Source organism: Fistularia commersonii, chromosome 18 (assembly GCF_037954325.1).
Source record: "Fistularia commersonii isolate RoL2024-O1a breed Wild chromosome 18, RoL_Fcom_v1.0, whole genome shotgun sequence".
In the NCBI taxonomy this organism is placed as follows: Eukaryota; Metazoa; Chordata; class Actinopteri; order Syngnathiformes; family Fistulariidae; genus Fistularia; species Fistularia commersonii.
Genome location: NC_141301.1, coordinates 14966828 through 14984363, shown reverse-complemented (window position 1 = coordinate 14984363; position 17536 = coordinate 14966828). Strand labels below are relative to the sequence as shown.

At 41.2% G+C, this 17536-nt stretch overlaps 2 protein-coding genes across 2 annotated transcripts; one reads left to right on the top strand and one right to left on the bottom strand.

Moving 5' to 3' along the window:
• The first annotated feature begins 322 nt into the window (after positions 1-322).
• Positions 323-6310, top strand: LOC147224547 (histone H4 transcription factor). Its single transcript, XM_086164754.1, has 9 exons — positions 323-988; positions 1868-2094; positions 2212-2323; positions 2408-2560; positions 2653-2727; positions 3431-3551; positions 3752-3890; positions 3968-4092; positions 5421-6310. The coding sequence occupies exons 1-9, from the start codon at positions 838-840 to the stop codon at positions 5848-5850; spliced, it is 1533 nt and encodes a 510-aa protein (XP_086020880.1). The 5' UTR covers positions 323-837; the 3' UTR covers positions 5851-6310.
• Positions 6311-6424: 114 nt separating this feature from the next.
• On the bottom strand, positions 6425-11871 carry LOC147224546 (uncharacterized). Its single transcript, XM_086164755.1, has 5 exons — positions 11672-11871; positions 8976-9154; positions 8751-8819; positions 7762-7882; positions 6425-7585 (listed from the first exon to the last, which is right to left on the bottom strand). The coding sequence occupies exons 2-5, from the start codon at positions 9066-9068 to the stop codon at positions 6960-6962; spliced, it is 909 nt and encodes a 302-aa protein (XP_086020881.1). The 5' UTR covers positions 9069-9154; positions 11672-11871; the 3' UTR covers positions 6425-6959.
• Between the last annotated feature and the right edge of the window lie 5665 nt (positions 11872-17536).

Sequence of the window (17536 nt, the reverse complement as noted above, 5' to 3'; positions counted from 1 at the left end):
TCATTTTTTTATTCCACAAAAAAACAAAAACAAACGAGCAAGACATAATATGGTAATATTCATTAAATCGGCTGGTTCGGATGTCATGATTAATTAAGCAGGACTTAATTTTTTTTTTCGAATTGTTTTATAAACCTGACATTTTTAATTTAAAAAATATATGGTATTTTTTCTGCGCTACAAACGTTTGTCGCCCATTTTAGGGCGACTTGAAGACAGCCGGCCCAATAGGTGGCAGTATTTTATATTTTTCTTTTTTTAAAAAAGACGAAGAAGAATCACTTCCGCTTTTGCGCGACTCTACCGGAAATAAACAAACCCTGACAAACAAGCGTAGAGGAGGGAAGAGCCGCCACTGGCTGTCTGCTGCCAGAAACGGTGGATTTTTATCTTTTTTATAAGAGCAATACCAGTTTTAATAACCTACATTCAACCAAATCCCGTTGCGTTATGTAATATTTACTTCCCTAAACGATTTTAAGTGCTTTAGGAGATCGTTTTTAAATTAAGCAGTGACTCTACCACCGCTTTAGCATTTAGCACGACAATTAGCCAAACTTCAACCTATTTATTTTATTACGTTAAATCACAATTCTACAACCTACGTCAAGGTTCATAACGGTGAACTGTTTGTTTTTTTTATCACCGTGATTTTATCACTGTTTTCTTGGGTGATTTTCCCCTGGGGAAAGACCATTTTACCTAGCATAACTTATCAGGGGCTAACAGACGCCCGCTGACGTAAGAACGAACTGGCTGTGACTCGACAGGCGTTGTGGATTTTGTGCCGGAGGCCGGTGAGAGCTTTGCTGCTCGGCATACTTTGTCTGCACCATCATGATGACAACGAAGAGACTCGACAACTTCGAGGTGGTCTGTGAGTGGGATTCGTGCGGGTTCAAGGGTCACACTATGGAGCAGCTGAGCGACCACATGTCTCTGCACCTGAAGGAGTATCTTGGAGACAAAGATGCTCTGGAGGAGCTCGGTGAGTGAGGGTGCAAAACATCTGCGCGCATACTGGAGATCGGGGGCTGGAAATGGTCAGAGTTGGAAGTTGCCAGGGGATTTATAGATGTAGTGAAAGAGGACATGAAGTTAGTTGATGTATGGGAAGAGGGTTCGATGGAGGCGGGTGATTCACTGGAGGGAGCAGCCCAAAGGAAAAGAAGAAGAAGAGAAATTGTCGGTCAAAGTGGGCGTTATCTCATCGTGTCCTCTTTTGGCTGACGGGTCAAGACATCGGGTTCACTCACAAACACAAACTCACAACTTGCCTCCTTCATCATGCTTCATTTGAGTTACGGCTTTTTCTGCTGACTATAAGAGTCTGTCACATGAAAGAGCAAACACACTTCTGTATGGTGTCTGCCGCGTTCCTTTTTTAATCATTTAATGTTCCAGCATCTGTTCTGCAAGGAATTAGGATGCACTGTTTGTTATAATCAATTCATTAATTTGGGATGCTTTGTTTAGAACAACATCATATTGGATACTGAATGGCATTATATAAGAGGATATACAAACAGTTACAAAGGAAACATCCACAAATTTCATATGGTTTAAAAATTGAGGATTTTTTAACACCCATTTTAAGGTTTCTCAGTTCGGACCGCAATGTCTATTAAATTGTTTTGACGATACAGTATCCATAGTCAGTGACATGAGGTGGTTCATAATCGTCGCATCAAGAACCGAAAAGCAGATGAAGTGACCGATTTTCTTTGGTAACGATAAAAAGAATGTGTTATATAATGGCAAAGTGAAGATAAACCATGATCTCTTCTGGGTATCAGATAACTAACTTTGTATTTAATGACTGAAATAGTATCACACTCATTTTCATCCATTTGTCTTTTCTGCACAGATGAATATGCTTGTCTGTGGAATGGATGTGAATTTCTGTCCATGGGCAGTCCTGCAGAGCTGGAGGTCCATGCTTACTTTCACAACTACCACGGAAAGCTCAAGTTCGTCGGGTCACAATTGTTGAAGTCCCGGCCTGACCTGCCCACTTGCAACCAAGGCGTGCACAGCAACAACTTGGTTCCCGAAGGATCAGATGGATATGTTTGCCAATGGGAGCACTGCGATGTAGGTATATTTCTTCTCAGTAAAACAACAGCAATTACATTTACTGAAACCCAAATGGTTTTCTGCTCACAAGCACAGTGTTTGTTGTCGAAAGTGAACGCTCTCATGTCCACGCAGAGCACATTTAATAATCCGGAATGGTTTTACCGACACGTGGACAATCATGTGGAAAGTGCAGAACCACAGTCTCTGTCGCATCAACATCAGGCTCTTCTCTGCCGTTGGACAGGTATTATCAGCAATAACGGAACAAAACACATCATTCATATCTGTGGTTAAATCGCTTTCCGGTCATCTTTCCATTCCATTCCAGGCTGCGATGCCTTTTTCAAAATCCGGTATCGCCTGAGGGAACACATGCGGAGTCACACTCAAGAAAGGCTCGCCGCCTGTCCCACGTGCGGCAGCATGTTCTCTAGCAACACCAAGTTGTTTGACCACCATCACCGACAGGCCGAGCCAGTGGGTGAGGGGGACTTTGTCGTCGTCAGAACTCTTCTGTCGTGCCGTGAATTCAATTGCTTAATGCTGAACCGCGTGCAAACCTTTTTCCGACAGAGTCGCTGGTGTGTGAACACTGTGGCAAAGCGTTCTCCAGTGAGAGGCTTTTGAGGGATCATGTTCGCCAGCATGGTAATCATTTTCCACCGATTCCAAAATGTATATGTGACACTGCAGAATGTTTGATTTTAATCACCAAATTATTAGATTAAATTGTGTTTTATAACCATACAATGAGCTGTTTTCCAGTGTAATTACCGTCATTTCCGGACTATAAGCCGCTAGTTTTTTCACACGTTTTGAAGACGGCAGCTTAAGCAACAATGTGGCTAATTTATGGATTTTTTGAGGCTATCGAGTTTCACGGCGCCAAAACATTTAGCCTCTTCACACCGGGCCGGTGTAATAACAGTGAAATTCTGATTCCGACACCGACGAAGATAACTTTCACGGTTTTAGTGCGCCGGAGGAAGACTGAGCTAGCGGTCAGCTGGAGTAGGACAAAGCGGGTATAGAAAATGGATGGACTTTTCCTTTTGTTATTTATTATTCATCTTTTTCATCAGCCGTATTACTGCCTCCGTTCGGAAAAAAAATGTTTGTGTGTGAATATCTCACGTTACAGCGATGACATCTGCGGCTTATAGACAAGTGCAAACTTTATATGTACACATGAATTGATTTTGTTTTTTTTTTTAGCCGGTGCGGCTTGCATTCAGGTGCGCTAAATAGTCCGGAAGTTATGGTACCATTTTGTCTCCTACTGCGGAGAAGCTGCATCAAGTACTGTTCTGAATTTTCCCCTAGAATCTGAGTTGTCTTGTCTCACTTCCAGTGAACCAGGTCAAGTGTCCGTTCTGTGACATGACCTGCACCACCTTGGCAGCCCTGAAAATCCACATCCGGTTCCGTCACTGTGATGAGCGGCCCTTCCCGTGTGATTTCTGTGACAAAAGGTAAAGCCGTTGAAATTAACTCCATAGATTAACTATAAACGCCCCATATATTAAGATAAGTAAAAATGAACAGGAGATGAATTTCAACTAAATTCAAATATTTCAGCCTCACGGTGAGTTTAATTCACATTTTTGTATCTGTCTGCATGAAAACAAATCCGTTCCTTTGTGTTTTTAATGTTTTTCAACATTTTAAACAGATTTAAGAACCCGCGCGATCTCCAAAAGCACACCGAGGTCCACAATGAGGGGTCGGTGTTCCAGTGCACGGTGGAGGGTTGCGATTATTCTTGTCACACCTTCCAAACTATGAACCACCATTTCAAGAGGGTCCACGAGGTCGGTCGGCGAGCGAGCACACGCCGCGGTGTGGGGGCGTCACGGACGAGACTGATCACTCCCTTCTTTCCCCACAGATTGGGGGGATGTCCAAATACAAATGCCACATCTGTGAAAAAGTCTTTTCTTGGTGTTACACTCTCACGCTGCACCTGCGCAAGAAGCACGAGCTGAAGTGGCCCTCGGGACATTCCCGCTTCCGGTAAAACAGCCGCTCCACGCTTTTCTCACCCGACCACAACCTCACTGCCTCACCCATTCGCATGTTTCGCACTTAACTTGCTTCTTTATTTTTTTTTTCATCCTTGTTGGTGTCACTCCACTCGCATCGTGTTTGTTTGTCATTGTTATTATCATTCTCTTTCTGTTCTTATCCTTGTTGTTGTTGTTTTGGTTGTCTGTTCTCACCCCTGCTGTTTATTTTCTTTCATTCTGTTGTCTATTTTATTTATGGATGTATTTTGCTATCTTTCAGTTGTCTTTCTCATCTTTATTGACCCTGTCAAAGTCAATTTCTCCCTCTGGGGATCAAAAAAGTATATCTTATCTTATCAAGGCTATCAGACTTTTTAATTCCTCTTCCCTCAGCGGCAGGGAATCTTCAATTTTTGTAGTTAAGACCTTAAAACAGTTAAGACAATTCATATTTCATTGTATTTCTTATTCTTCCTCCTTCTTACTATTATATATTACTGTTATGTTTTTGCTTGAAACTCTGGCACAACAATTTCCTTCGGGATAAATAAAGTTGTTCTCATTCTCATTCAAATTACTGTAATTTCTAGACTATTGAGCCCACCTGAATATGAGCCGCGCCAGCTAAAAACAACTAAATAAATAAATGTGTAAATATAAAGGTGGTACTTGTCTATAAGCCGCAGGTGTCCAATTGTGACATGTACATCATAATGCGTAACAACAACTAATAATAATAATAATAATAATAATATAATAATGATGATAATTAACTATTATTATAATCGTCATTATTATAATAAGCCGCAGGTGTCCACATTGTAACATGAGATATTTACACAGAAAGATGTGATACAGAAAGTTTGTTTTTTCACCTTTTAATTAAAAACATACCGCTAACATCCACAAATACATACTGGAACTGCTTTTTTTCTGAACAGTGCCTGTAACACGGCTGATAGAAAAGATGAATAATAAATAAAGCGAGGAAAAGTCAATCCATGCATCCATTTTCTATCCCTGCTTTGTCCTCCTGCAGCTGATCGCTATCTTGGTTTCCTCCTGCGCACTAAAAATGTTGACTGTTGTCACTGTTTTGTCATCGATGACAAGGCTAAATGTTTTGGCGGCATGAAGCTCGTTAGTCCCCCAAAAAATCCATCAGTTAGCCGGCATCGTTGTTTATGTCATGCCGCAGTGTTCAAAGCGTGTGAAAAAAGTAGCGTTTTATAGTCCGGAAATAACGGCAACTGAACAATTCAATACCACATAAACGCATCCGAGTCAAATGCTAATACCGTGTTTTGTTTTTCTCTTTCCCCGCTTTTCTGACAGGTACCGAAAAGACGTAGATGGCTTTCTAAAAGTAAACATGGTCCGCTTCGAGACGGTGGAAGTGACTAAAGAAATCATGAAGAACATGGCCGAGAAACCTCAGGGTCTCCGCAAAAGCCAGAGGAACGTCTGGAACGAAAGACCCTCCACGGCTCCGGAGAGCGGCCGCAGCTCCCCGGCGGGATCCTCCTCCCCCTCGTCCAGCTCCTCGTCGGCGTACTCCTCGGAGCTCTCCGGAGGCGAGGACGTCTCGGCTCAGCCCAGCCCCCGCGGCGGAGACTCCCCCGTCTACTCTGTGATGAGCACCATTCCTCACATCGAGGACGAGCCTGGAGGCGCCGCCCAGGAGGACTGCGACGCCAGCGGGACCTCGGGAGCCGTGAAGGCCCTGACGGAGGTGGCGAGGGGTCTGGGGATGGATGTGGTGTGATCGCACAGTCTCTCTCTCGCTTTTTCTATCATGAAGCTGCTTCGTAATTCAATAGGTTAAACCCTTTTTGCCTGTATTTCAGGCCGAGCCGTCAGCGAAGTCCTCCCTGGATTTTTCTTTTTACACTTTTAAGTGATGTCTCTCTCATTGGAGACCAGAATTCTACTTTTTTTTGTAGCTTTTACTAACTTTTGACGCTTCAGCTGGATCTCATGTTTATTCAGACACGCGTCTCTAATGAAGATTAGTGTTAAAATGGCTTCCATGAATGAAGTTTCGATGCTATGAAGTTCTATGAAGTGTTGGTCTTTCTGGGATTCCTCAAATGTTCCCTGAGTTTATCCCTTCAGTTTATTCCTTCGAGGATGTCACCGAAGCTTTTTTTATGTGTGTGGCCTTATTGTATAAATTATACAGTGGAATTTAATGTGGTACATTTTAATACATTTTTTTATATAAATGTTGGTTTTTCTGTCTCTTCTTGTCAGTTTGCAGCCACTCTCCAAAAATGAAACAACTAAAAAAAAAAAAACCCCTCCTTCTCCAGATACAATCATTGCATCCCATGAAATCAAGTAATGACTATATTTAAGTGCTCATTACCTCATTAAAGTGCGGCTGATGTTTAAAAATCTGATTCTGTCAAAGTTTTAGGAGAAAAGCAGCTTTTTCAAGGGGCAATGATTTGACGGTTTACCATCGCGAGGCGGCAGCGTGTTTCCGAGGCCCCAAAGGTAAGATTCTTACAGGCTTTTCTTACATGGGAGTGCAGACGTTAGCAGAATAACAAAATACCAGGCGCCATCACCAACCTGCAAGAATTGCCTTTGTTAGTAAAAGGTCAGTTTTTGCTGCGGCGCTCCAGAGATGCACCACCCCTTTACAATAAAAGAGCAACAGAGTTAAAGTAGGTCAAGCGGATATTTTTAATCCCGTTAAAAAATTACCACAGCATTTTTTTTTTTTTTTGCTTCATGGATGACCTTTGTCCGCTGCATGATTGAAGATGTTCCTTTTATAACAACATCTCGGTGTACTCCAGGTTTTTTCATCTGACTTTTACATCCATAAGTGAATGATGAGCAGATATGTGGTGCTTTTGTGGAGACTTAAGGGGCCTGGAAGGCTGTCGCAGGAAAGCCGGAATAATGTAGGTTGCTAACGGCAGCTCTGTGTCCCTGATGATGCATGTAGTCGTGTGGGAGGCGGCTCTCCAGGCCGGCGTGAAAAATCGTCCTCCTCCTGAGGTAAACCCTCTCCCACGGAGCAAGAGGGAAATGGAGGTGATGGTATCTGTGTTCTGCAGGAGGCATCGCCATTATGGGATTCAAGAAACGGTCTCCAAAGAGGCGGCTTGAGGTGTAATCCTTTCTTGTGTAGCCCGTCCACACGTGGTTCCACGAACCGGAGTGGTAAGGATGGATTTCAGGGTAAGAGGCGAGTCCAGAGGGGGTCCTGGTCACCTCGCCGGCGCAGAAGGACACGTCGGTCCTGCTGCTCTGTTGCACCGGCACGGTCACATCATCCAAAACCACCCGCTTCAACCTCGTCACTTCAGCGGATCCTTCACAACCGCGTTTTCTTTTCCCATCCTGTGACGCCAGCGGGACAGCGGCGGGATCCCGGGACTTCTCTCGTTCACTTGTTTGGGAAGAACCCAAGCGGGTGTCGGGATATCTTCGCGTCTCGTCCGCTTTCGCGTCCCGCTTCTCGCTGTCAGGCCTGCACCAAGACCCTGCCAAAGACAAGCATTTGCAACTTTCATTTCAGCAACTTTGCAGATGTTTCTCCCGGTGCACGTGTTTTGTTGGTTTTTCCGTCTGCTGACTGCCTTTGGTGAGAGTCGGTATCCTTGGCTGTCTTGGCCGTGCTGCTGGTAAACCTTTTTTCTGCGGTTTGTTTTAGACCCACCTAGATTGCGGTGAAGGCAGGGGGGCTGGGCTGGTTTCATCCGTGCACCAGGGTCGGGTTGTCTGGATGCAGAGAGATGAGGAGTCTCATCTTGTTGAAGGCTCTTGGTTTTTGGCGTTTTCTTTTGGGTGACAGACAGGATTCAAAGCTGTAACATTTCCTCTCCAAATACAGAATGATGTTCTTTGACGTGAATCTTCCAAAAGATCGTTTAGAACAGGGGTGTCAAACGTACGGCCAGCGGGCCGGTACTGGTCCGCCAGGGGGTCAAATCCGGACCATGGAAAAAAATCTACATTTTGAAAAAATACATAAAAATCCTGACCTACTTGTTTTAAATAAAAATGCAGCTCCTCTATTGTTTGCTAGCACTGTTTTAGTCAGTTTTAGCAACATGGAACAACACAATGTGACTCACAACTTACAGCAATGCAGCTTCTGGGTCTGTAAATAACATTTTTACTTATTGTTAGAAATTTACCTGCTTTTCCGTTGGACCCGACACCCTAATCAGCAAAAAACAGAAAAGTGCACATCGAATGAAAAATGGAGCACTTTTTTGTTTGTCGTGATTAATAAGAAACTTGTATGCTTGGTGTGGATGCAGCAAGTTTCGGTGCTGCTATGAGACTCGCCATGGTGAAAAAATTCAAGAAAATGCGCAGAGAACTGAGAAGACAGGACTGAGGCAAAGTGTTGTTGAAATTGCACTTACTTTTCTTCATGAATCTCAGCTTGTTTGTCATGTATTTTTTAAAGGAGCAGTTTATTACATCTGAATATTTTTATAACATATCTGTTCTCCTTGACACTAAAACACAGGAAAAAATTTGACTTGATTATGATTTTACTGGTCCGGTCCCCTGGAGCAAAATGAGTTTGACACCCCTGCTTTAGAAACATTAAATATCGTCGCCTGTTTTTGATACAGGTAATAAGACAATGAAACATTTATCACGTGGCGCAAAATCAACATTGCTTTCGTCTACCTTGATCTGCTCGTTGTAATAAATGTGCCATGCGATGCAGACGTGCAGCGCCGCCCATCTCCCTCGGCGCTGGAGGCAGGAGGAGACATTTGACACCAAACGAGGCACTTTTTAATGTAAATCCAAAGAGATGGAGCGCATCGATCGACCGATTTGCTCCAAACCGCTGACATTTGCCCAGAAAACGATGAAAATAGATGCGGTTTAGTTTAGTGGCGTCCTTACCTTCCTGTCTTGAGGTCTCTTGTCGGCTGGGAGAGCAGAGAAGGCCTGGTGAGGGATGGGGTTGCAGGTTCTCAGGTGGGCGTGTTGATGCATGTGTGTGTGTGTGTGTGTGTGTGTGTGTGTGTGTGTGTGTGGGCCGGCAAGGAAGCAGGGGATCAGCTGTGCCCTCCGCCTACCAGCTAAAAATAGGAAAAAGAAAGAAAAATAAGAATGAATCAGTTGAGCTTTTATGCTCCGCTGGAGTCGGTTGACTCTGATATGGGAGGCGATTTTTGTGGAAAAAAAAAAAAGAAGGCATTCGTATTATTTAAAGGACATTCATTTTTTTAATCGATTCTTGCGATCAATGTGGAGCAAATCCCCGACAAGCTCCTCAAAATTAGTGTCACATTTTTTTAGAACGCCTGCTCAGATCAGGTGGGCGGCTGTTATTGACGAGGAAATCGTGGAATTTATGGAAACATCTCAGAGCTAAACAAAGTTTACAATTATGCTAGAAATTGATTCATTTGTTGGGATTTTTAACAGCTTTTCCTACTTTTCAAGAGGCGGCCACAGCCAATCACCGCCATCTAAGCCCCAGCCAATCACATGCCTCCATCTGACCCTCTTCCTATTACACCAACTAACTTCCTGTCCTCTCTTTGCCCATCCAGAAACTCTGCTCTTCCTCTAGACCTCCTGCCTGGAAGCTCCAACCTCAGCATCCTTCTACTGGTGGAGCACGAGGGGTCACGTTCAAACACACACACACACACACACACACTATTTCTTCATAATACTGTGTCAATTTTAAAGTAAACAGAAATTAGTTTCGAAGATAAATTTCACGGGTCACCCGTCGGTCAGGTCGGGAACCGATGGCTTCCGAGCACGTCCGGGTCATTGTAAAGGTGAAGAAATCAATTTTATCAGATAGCCAATAAGTTTATACGCTTCAACCCTTGTAACGTAAAAAGATGGCGAAAATAAAAAAAAGACAATGATTGCTGCGCATCCCAGGCTGCGTGGACAGAGGAATTTGCATTTTTGGAAAGAGCAGGATCGTCTAATACGCAATGATAAAATTGCATCGATGAAACGGTCAATTATAAAGCGGCACTTCGAACAAAACCATGCAGCGCCAGAGGTCGCATTAAAAGTAAGACAAAGTAAAACCCCTGAAGGGAAAAGCCCAAAGGAAAAGAAGAAGAAACACAATAAGCATAAATGCATGTTTGTACGCAATATGAAATTTTCCTCACTAATGAATTGGAATCCATGGCAGGAGATGATCCCTTTCAGCTTGTTCGGTCTGCCAATCCATTTAATTGATTTAGGATCCATCCTCTCCAAGGACACCAGATCAGTAATGCTTTTCTTGAATGGACGGCTACGTAGGAGGCGGTTTTAAGAATATTTCGGGTGCATAAATCAATCGTGCTGCTCGTGTTTGTTTTTGAGCATCGGGGCTGTTATATTTATCTGACCCTTCAAGTGCAAACATAATAATAGGGGCGTCACTGCTATTTATCACCAATAATAGTGAGCCTCGGGTGATTCATGGGATATATTCTACTGGTTACCAGCCGGAATGATTCATTCGTATCTTTGACGAGATTCTTATTAATCTTAATGGAGCGGACCTTGTTTAGTGTGTGTGTAGGGGGTCACACACACATACTGTATTCGTTCTCTTAGTTTCGTCCATGTCAGCGTGCCACGGAAATCTCTTAATCTCATGAGGGAGCTGTTTGTTAGAAGGACAAGCAGATTGAACGAGGCATCGGACGCGTCATCCGATAGGAGGGAGAAAGAAAAAAGCCTCTGAGATGCTGGGAAGGTTTCTTGGATGACTTGTGGGAAGCGTGTGCTCCAAAATATGGGGATATTTTTATATCGTCGCCTTGTGAAAATAAAAAAAAATTACATACGTTTTTTTAGAAAAGACTAAAAACTGAAACAATGTTGAAGAAGGAGTTGATTTCCGAAAAAAAAAAAAAAAATCCTTATTTTGTCAAAAAAATAACTTAGGGATATAATTCAAAGATTATATTTTTGGTTAACGGAAATACTTGTATTTATACACTGCTCCAAAAAATCAAGGGAACACCAAAATAAAACATCCTCAATCTGAATGAATGAAATATTCTTATGAAATACTTTGTTCTTTACGTAGTTGAATGTGCTGATGACAAAATCACACAAAAATGATCCGTGGAAATCAAATGTATGAACCCACGGAGGTCTGGTTTTGGAGTCGCACGGAGAAAAAACAAAGTGGAAAAACACACCAACTTTGATGTAATGTCCTTAAAACAACTCCAAATGAATCAGTGTTGCTTCCTAAGTGGACAGTTTGATTTCACTTAAGTGTGAGTTACGCAACAATTGTGTTGTTTAAGTGTTCCCTTTATTTTTGGGTACTTGCAACTAGTAAATTGGAAAAATAGGAGTTTAACACATTGTCATCCACTACAAGTTGAAAAACTGCAGGGACTCAACAGCACATTTTATTTCTTTCCAAAAAAATGTTGTTTTTCATTTTATGTACTTATCAAAGAAAAACATCAGGTTTGTGAAGATTTTTTTTTAACCTTCCAACCAATTATTCAAGAGTTTTTGCACAAACGTGTGCAGGTGTAAATGGCCCTATAACGCCGTTTTTCCTTCTTTTTGACAACAATCGGATTTCATTCCATGGCAGCATCTCCTACCTGTGCGCCCAGGAGATACTTCTTGACTTCCCGGTGTTTTGGAGGAATCATCCGGTCCGAACGTCTCCGTCCTCAGCCTCCGTATCGCCGACAAACCCCAGCATCGGTCGTACGGACCCGATGGATTCCGGCCGGGTTTCTGCGTCTCCGGGTTCACTGCAGGGAGCACCTGCTGCTGTGAGCCAATGTCAGCTGTCTGCTGCGACTGATCAATTAGTTAAGTATTACTTACCAACACCGGGAAAGACCATTAACTACTCCTAATGGCTTGCAATAATCCAATCAACCCCCTAAACCCTTCTGATTCAATTTGCAGAATTTGGAGAAGGACAGTATGCAGCAACGTGATAAGTAGACTCGAAAAAGACCGCTTCGTTTACATCGCACACGCTAATTTTATCCTCCTGCGTTGTGCAAACTTGTTTTTATATATAAGTTGTTATTAATAATTCATTTAAAAAAGGTAATGTGATCTTCATACACATTATTTTACACAGGCTGGCATTAAGACCCGAATGGCATCTTAACATATAATAACATGATGTCAAGAAATATAATGAAATTCAACTGAATAGTCAATGTTATGTTGGTGTTAATCATATATAAACATAAATATATTACATAAATGTGTAATATATTTTACATGCAAAATCAGTAATTTTGGGCTTTGCCAATTCAAGAATAAGAATAAGAATAAGAATAAGAATAAGAATAAGAATAAGAATAAGAATAAGAATAAGAATAAGAACAACTTTATTTATCCCAAAGGAAATTGTTGTGCTGGAGTTTCAAGTAAAACATAACAATAATAAGTAATAGTAGGAAATTGTATAAACAGTAAAAAACAAAAACAAAAAAAAAAGGTGGGGGGGGGGGAATAAGAAATACAAATAAAACTATAAAGTGTCAAAGTCAAGGCTATAAAGTGTTTTAAGGGAAACGATATTAAGTGCAAATTTAACACCGTTTCTCAAACTGTGCACAAATTGAGGTGAATTTGATGTTACAAACGCAAAAGTGATCGATTGTGTACCTAAAACCGTGAGAGGTGTTTTGAACCCGTTCCGTTCAGGCGCAGGATCAGTTCCAGGCCTCCGAGACGCTGACACAGTTTCACAGATGGTCCCGAATGTAAGAGAATCTGTTTGCCGGCTGCAAACGAACACACCCGCTCCCGGCCTCCTGTTGAAATGCTTGTAAATACTAAAGCAGCTCTCATTTAAGTCTGATTTGGCGTCATGCTGGCTGCCCCGGATGGTCCCAGACAAATTGGGCTACCCTTTAATTGGATCCCATTAAGCGGAACATAAGACGGTGATTGGATGAGGTTTTGGGATGACATGTTCTCCTCTATTAGCTAATCCCATTCTCACAAACCGCCCAAATCCTTTTATTAGTGCAGAGTTAAAGCCGACGCACCTTTCGAGGAACGCGCGCCTTCCGGACTCGGATTGTCGGCCTTTTACGCCTGCGGGTAAAACGCGTCACGCACGGAGCTGCTGGATAAATCGAAAAATGAAAGCAAGGAAGAGTTATATGGGAGTGACTTTATTTTGCACACACAACTGCAGGGTCTAAAATATGATTTTAATGTCATATATCATCATCAATCATCCACAAGCGGCTGGTGTGTCAGTGATGACAGTAATTTAACGTACGCTCCGGGAACCTCGGAGACTTTATTATTCACCTGTCAATCAATAACAGATCGTGTTTACGTTCCACTGGCTCAGACGAAAATAGCGTGGTGGTTCGAGAGATGAAGGCCGCTGTGTGAGGTTTCCATGTTCTCCTCTTTTCTGCACGGGTTCCTCCCACAGTCCACAAAAATGCAGGAGGGTTCACTGGAGACTCTAAATCAGGGGACCAATTGTGGCCCCGTAGAACAATATTTTATGGGCCCCTCTGCCTGAAATCAAACTTTTTTGTTAGTGCAGCCCATGTGTTTTTTTCTCACTTGAATCTGGGGGTTTTATACAGTGGATTTAAATAAAAAAGTCACTTTGAAATGTATTTTTTTTGCTTCAAAATTTGTAAACAAAATGATTTTTTGATAAAACATCGAGGTAAAACGATCTTTTCTTTTCTTATTTCAATAAAAACCACAAAATGATACCAAAAAGTGGGTAAAATAAAAAAGATTGATTTAATAACCAGAATAGCCACCATTAGCTTTGTAAACTTTATACCTCCTCTTATGCAGGCTACCAAACCATTTTCTAATAAATTCTAGTGGCAAATCTTTTCACTCTTTTTACTGAACAATATTTTCAATTCTTTTTCAATATTCATTTTTCAAATTAATTCGTCATGTATTTTTTCAGAGGAACAGTTCATAACATATGAAGATTTTTAGCATTTAACCTGTTTAAATTTTAGGAAAAACTGGGACTTAGTGTTACTTCTATGTTATGATTTTACTGGTCCGGCCCCCTTGACATCAAATTAAGCCGTGTGTGGCCCCAGGAACAATATGAGTTGCTTTAAATGGTCCAAATTTTTGAATGGTTGCGATCCCGTGATTGACTGGCTGCTGGTCTGACAGGTGGAAGAAGCTGCTGCTTCCCTGAGTGCAGGATAAGCCGTGCAGATAATGAATGACTGACTGGGACAGCTGTCACCCTGTCACACCAACATCCATTCATTGACGAGGAGCAGAATTTTGCGTTTCCGCGATGGGTGGAGAACCACCTTTTTTCACATTTTGCGCCTGTAGTTTGCAACACAAGTTAAAGCAAAGCTCTCAGTTGAGACAGATTCATATTTTTGTTACAATTTATTTCCATCTAATTCTGACCATCTCCAATCTACCTGCTTCGAGACAAGTCAGCTGACTTGTTTTTTTAAACATTTTTTTGTGTTTGTGATTTTCAATTCTTATTCAGGTGGTATTGAAATGATCCTCTCGCGCGCATTTGCCGTCCAGCATAATGACAAAGCCGAAGTTTTCAAGCATGTTGACGCTACCGCTGTGACGTGCACGTTCTGCATCAGGAGGGTGCTTCACCGTGATGTTTAGCAGAACCAGAGCTCAATCGGCATCATCGAGCTGCAGGAGGAAAAACATGAAGCAGCTGAGCCAAGTGAACAGTGGGTGGTCTGCAGAGAGGCCTTGCTTGGCTACAAAAGAAGGCTTATTGTCAAGATTCAATATTTTTATTGTCATATGTACAGAGTGGAAATGTGAAATTCTCCCTTTGCTGTCCATAGTGCATTTGGATTTGTACTGACAATAAATAGTTAGTGTAAACATTATAAATATGAACGGTGTTGGTGACGATGAGTACAGTTTGAAAGGCAGGAGTTGCAGAAAGAAGAATGAGAGTCAGCTGTTTAGAAGTCCGATGGCTGTCGAGTAGGAAGAGTTCTTGGGGAGATCTTAGAAATGGTTGGCCTCCTCAGGAAGTACAGCCACTTTTGTACTTAAGACCTTGAGACACTTTATAGCCTTGACTTGTTACTTTGACACCTTATAGTTTTATTTGTATTTCTTATTCTCCCCCCTTTATTATACTGTTTATACAATTTCCTACGATTATTTATTATTGTTATGTTTTACTTGAAACTGGCACAACAATTTTCTTTGGGATAAATAAAGTTGTTCTTATTCTTATTCTTATTCTTATTCTTATTTGAGCCCTCCTGAACGTCTGCGTGCTGTTGAGGGACCAGGTGAGGTTCTCATTCTTTTGTGGACACCCAGGTATTTGAAGCTTTTACTGTTTTATGATATTAAAAGTCAATGCTTTTATAAAACCAGCCTGCATTTTGGCAGGAAGTGTATCATTGCTCCAACTCTGTCTTCTCCCTGTGAGCTCCTCCAGCTGAGGTTCTTGTCCACAGCCTCTTGCTCTCGAGACCGGAAATGCCCGCAAAGACTACAAAATAAAAACGCGAACTTCCGGTAGGCGGAAGTCCATTGATTCTTCAAAGTCCATTTTGTATAAGAGTCAATTTTTGATAACAAATAAACAGAAGACAGCCAAAATAAGGTATGTAATTCAGTATTCAATATCGATAAAATAATATATGAATTTAGTAAAACGGGACGGCGAGTCGTTTAGTGAAGCCCTGCTAACGTCATTAGCAAACACCTGCTGCTCTGACTTCGTTAGCCAAACTTACGTCAGGTTGACAAAACATCCTCTTTTCCACAGATTTGTCCTCTGTTTAGGGCCTGTACGTTTTGTTTTTTTATTTTGTATTTATTTTTTTTAAATATGTCCGGTTGTCATTATGTTTCACAGACCCATTAAGCGTGTACTTAATTTGTCTTGCGCTTTGTTCAGAGCATTACGTCACTCAAGCAGTCGCGCGCCGTAATTACGCTTCTTTTTGCGCAACATAATTTCAAAAAATCATCCTTATTTGTTTGTCAACAGAAAAATGTAGGTCAAATTAGTTTGTGTGTTATGCGGCTTCCGTTCAGTTGTTGACATTTATTAATTCACAAGATAGGAAGTTATATTTAGTCAAAAAAGGATTTTCTGATACAGAAGAGGCAGGATGATTAATGTTTGTTTTTTGTTTTTTCCAAGAAAAAAGAGCTTGTATTTGTAAAGAAGAGTTATTTCTATCAGTATACCATTCTAGAGTTCTTTATTTAAATTTTTTTGGTTTATATTTTGAGATTTTTTTTTAAATATAACACATGTTGAATTTACCTCTCAGAATCTTACTTTGTGTCTTTGGTTATGGAGACATTGAAAATATTTCCCCCTAAGGAATTATTGTCAGTTTTTATTATGTTGCAGTTCATGTTCTTATTTGTATTCTGTGAGCTGGTTCACATCAAACCTTCGTACAAATCTTTTCATATTCTGATTTTATTATCCTGTTCATACACACAAATGAAAACAAAATTCACCCAAATCTTTTATTTTCTTATATTCACTTTCTTCCATGGGGTTTAGGCTCTATTTGGACAAATAGAGCCTATTTGGAGTTTCTCAATTTCTTTTTTAGCAATATTATATTGCTTTACATTTTATGTAAAGAACACATGGCAATGAAAAACAACATAAATGCTCTTTGTTTTGAAGTGGAAAATAAAGCAAATTAATTAATATGGATATAAATATAAATTTCTTCCAGCTTCAGTGGCGAAGCAATTGTAAGAATGCTCTGCCAAAAATTTATATATATATGTATATATACATATATACATATATATATATTTTTTTTTTATTGTGCGTGCATTTCTGGTCCAGAGGCGTTGGAATTGACTGCAGCAGAGGCTTTCTAATCAATAATTGAAACATTACAAGACTTCATCGCTCTGAGCCATCCAGATGATGCGGTTCTCTGCGCGTCGCACATCTTTGAGGAGGCCTCGCTCTTTTTATGAGCTTTTTTAAACGCCTTTATTTATTTGAAGTTGTTTTCCTTTGTTCCATTAGTTGAACTGAAGTGTATTTGTTTTGGCTTTGACTGTTTGACTTTGTCTTTAGGATTCCTGGCTTTCTGAAACATTAAATTACACATCTCGCCCATGTTGCCTTCACTGCTGCCTTTATGCTAAGTCTGTTTGGGATCAATGAGTGTTTATTTATTATCATAATAACTAACATTCTCTCTTTTAAGTCACAGTCAATGAATTTTGATGTTGCTGTTTTTTCCTGCAATGCCTCAAACTGAGCAGAAAATCCCACACTATTTTACTTTTTGTTTTCCTGCCTGTTCAGTCCCAACATATGGCTGTGAACAAAAGCCCAAACCGATGCTCAGCATTACAAATTGTTCTGTTGCAAAGGGCAATTAAAATGCTGTGTTGGTGGTTAATCTCTTGTGGCGCTTATTTCATAACAAAAGAACTCGTCTGCACCACAAACTGTGCAAGCTGCTATCGAACCTCTTTGCGTGTGT

Bases quoted from the DNA above. Each gene is read 5' to 3' on its own strand.
- LOC147224547 (XM_086164754.1), top strand. From the start codon at position 838: ATGATGACAACGAAGAGACTCGACAACTTCGAGGTGGTCTGTGAGTGG. The intron at 989-1,867 runs GTGAGTGAGGGT...TTTTCTGCACAG, and splicing joins AGATGCTCTGGAGGAGCTCG to ATGAATATGCTTGTCTGTGG. The intron at 2,324-2,407 runs GTATTATCAGCA...ATTCCATTCCAG, and splicing joins TCTTCTCTGCCGTTGGACAG to GCTGCGATGCCTTTTTCAAA.
- LOC147224546 (XM_086164755.1), bottom strand. From the start codon at position 9,068: ATGCATCAACACGCCCACCTGAGAACCTGCAACCCCATCCCTCACCAG. The intron at 8,820-8,975 runs GTAAGGACGCCA...TCCTGCCTCCAG, and splicing joins AGAGACCTCAAGACAGGAAG to CGCCGAGGGAGATGGGCGGC. The intron at 7,883-8,750 runs GTAGACGAAAGC...GTCACCCAAAAG, and splicing joins ATTACAACGAGCAGATCAAG to AAAACGCCAAAAACCAAGAG.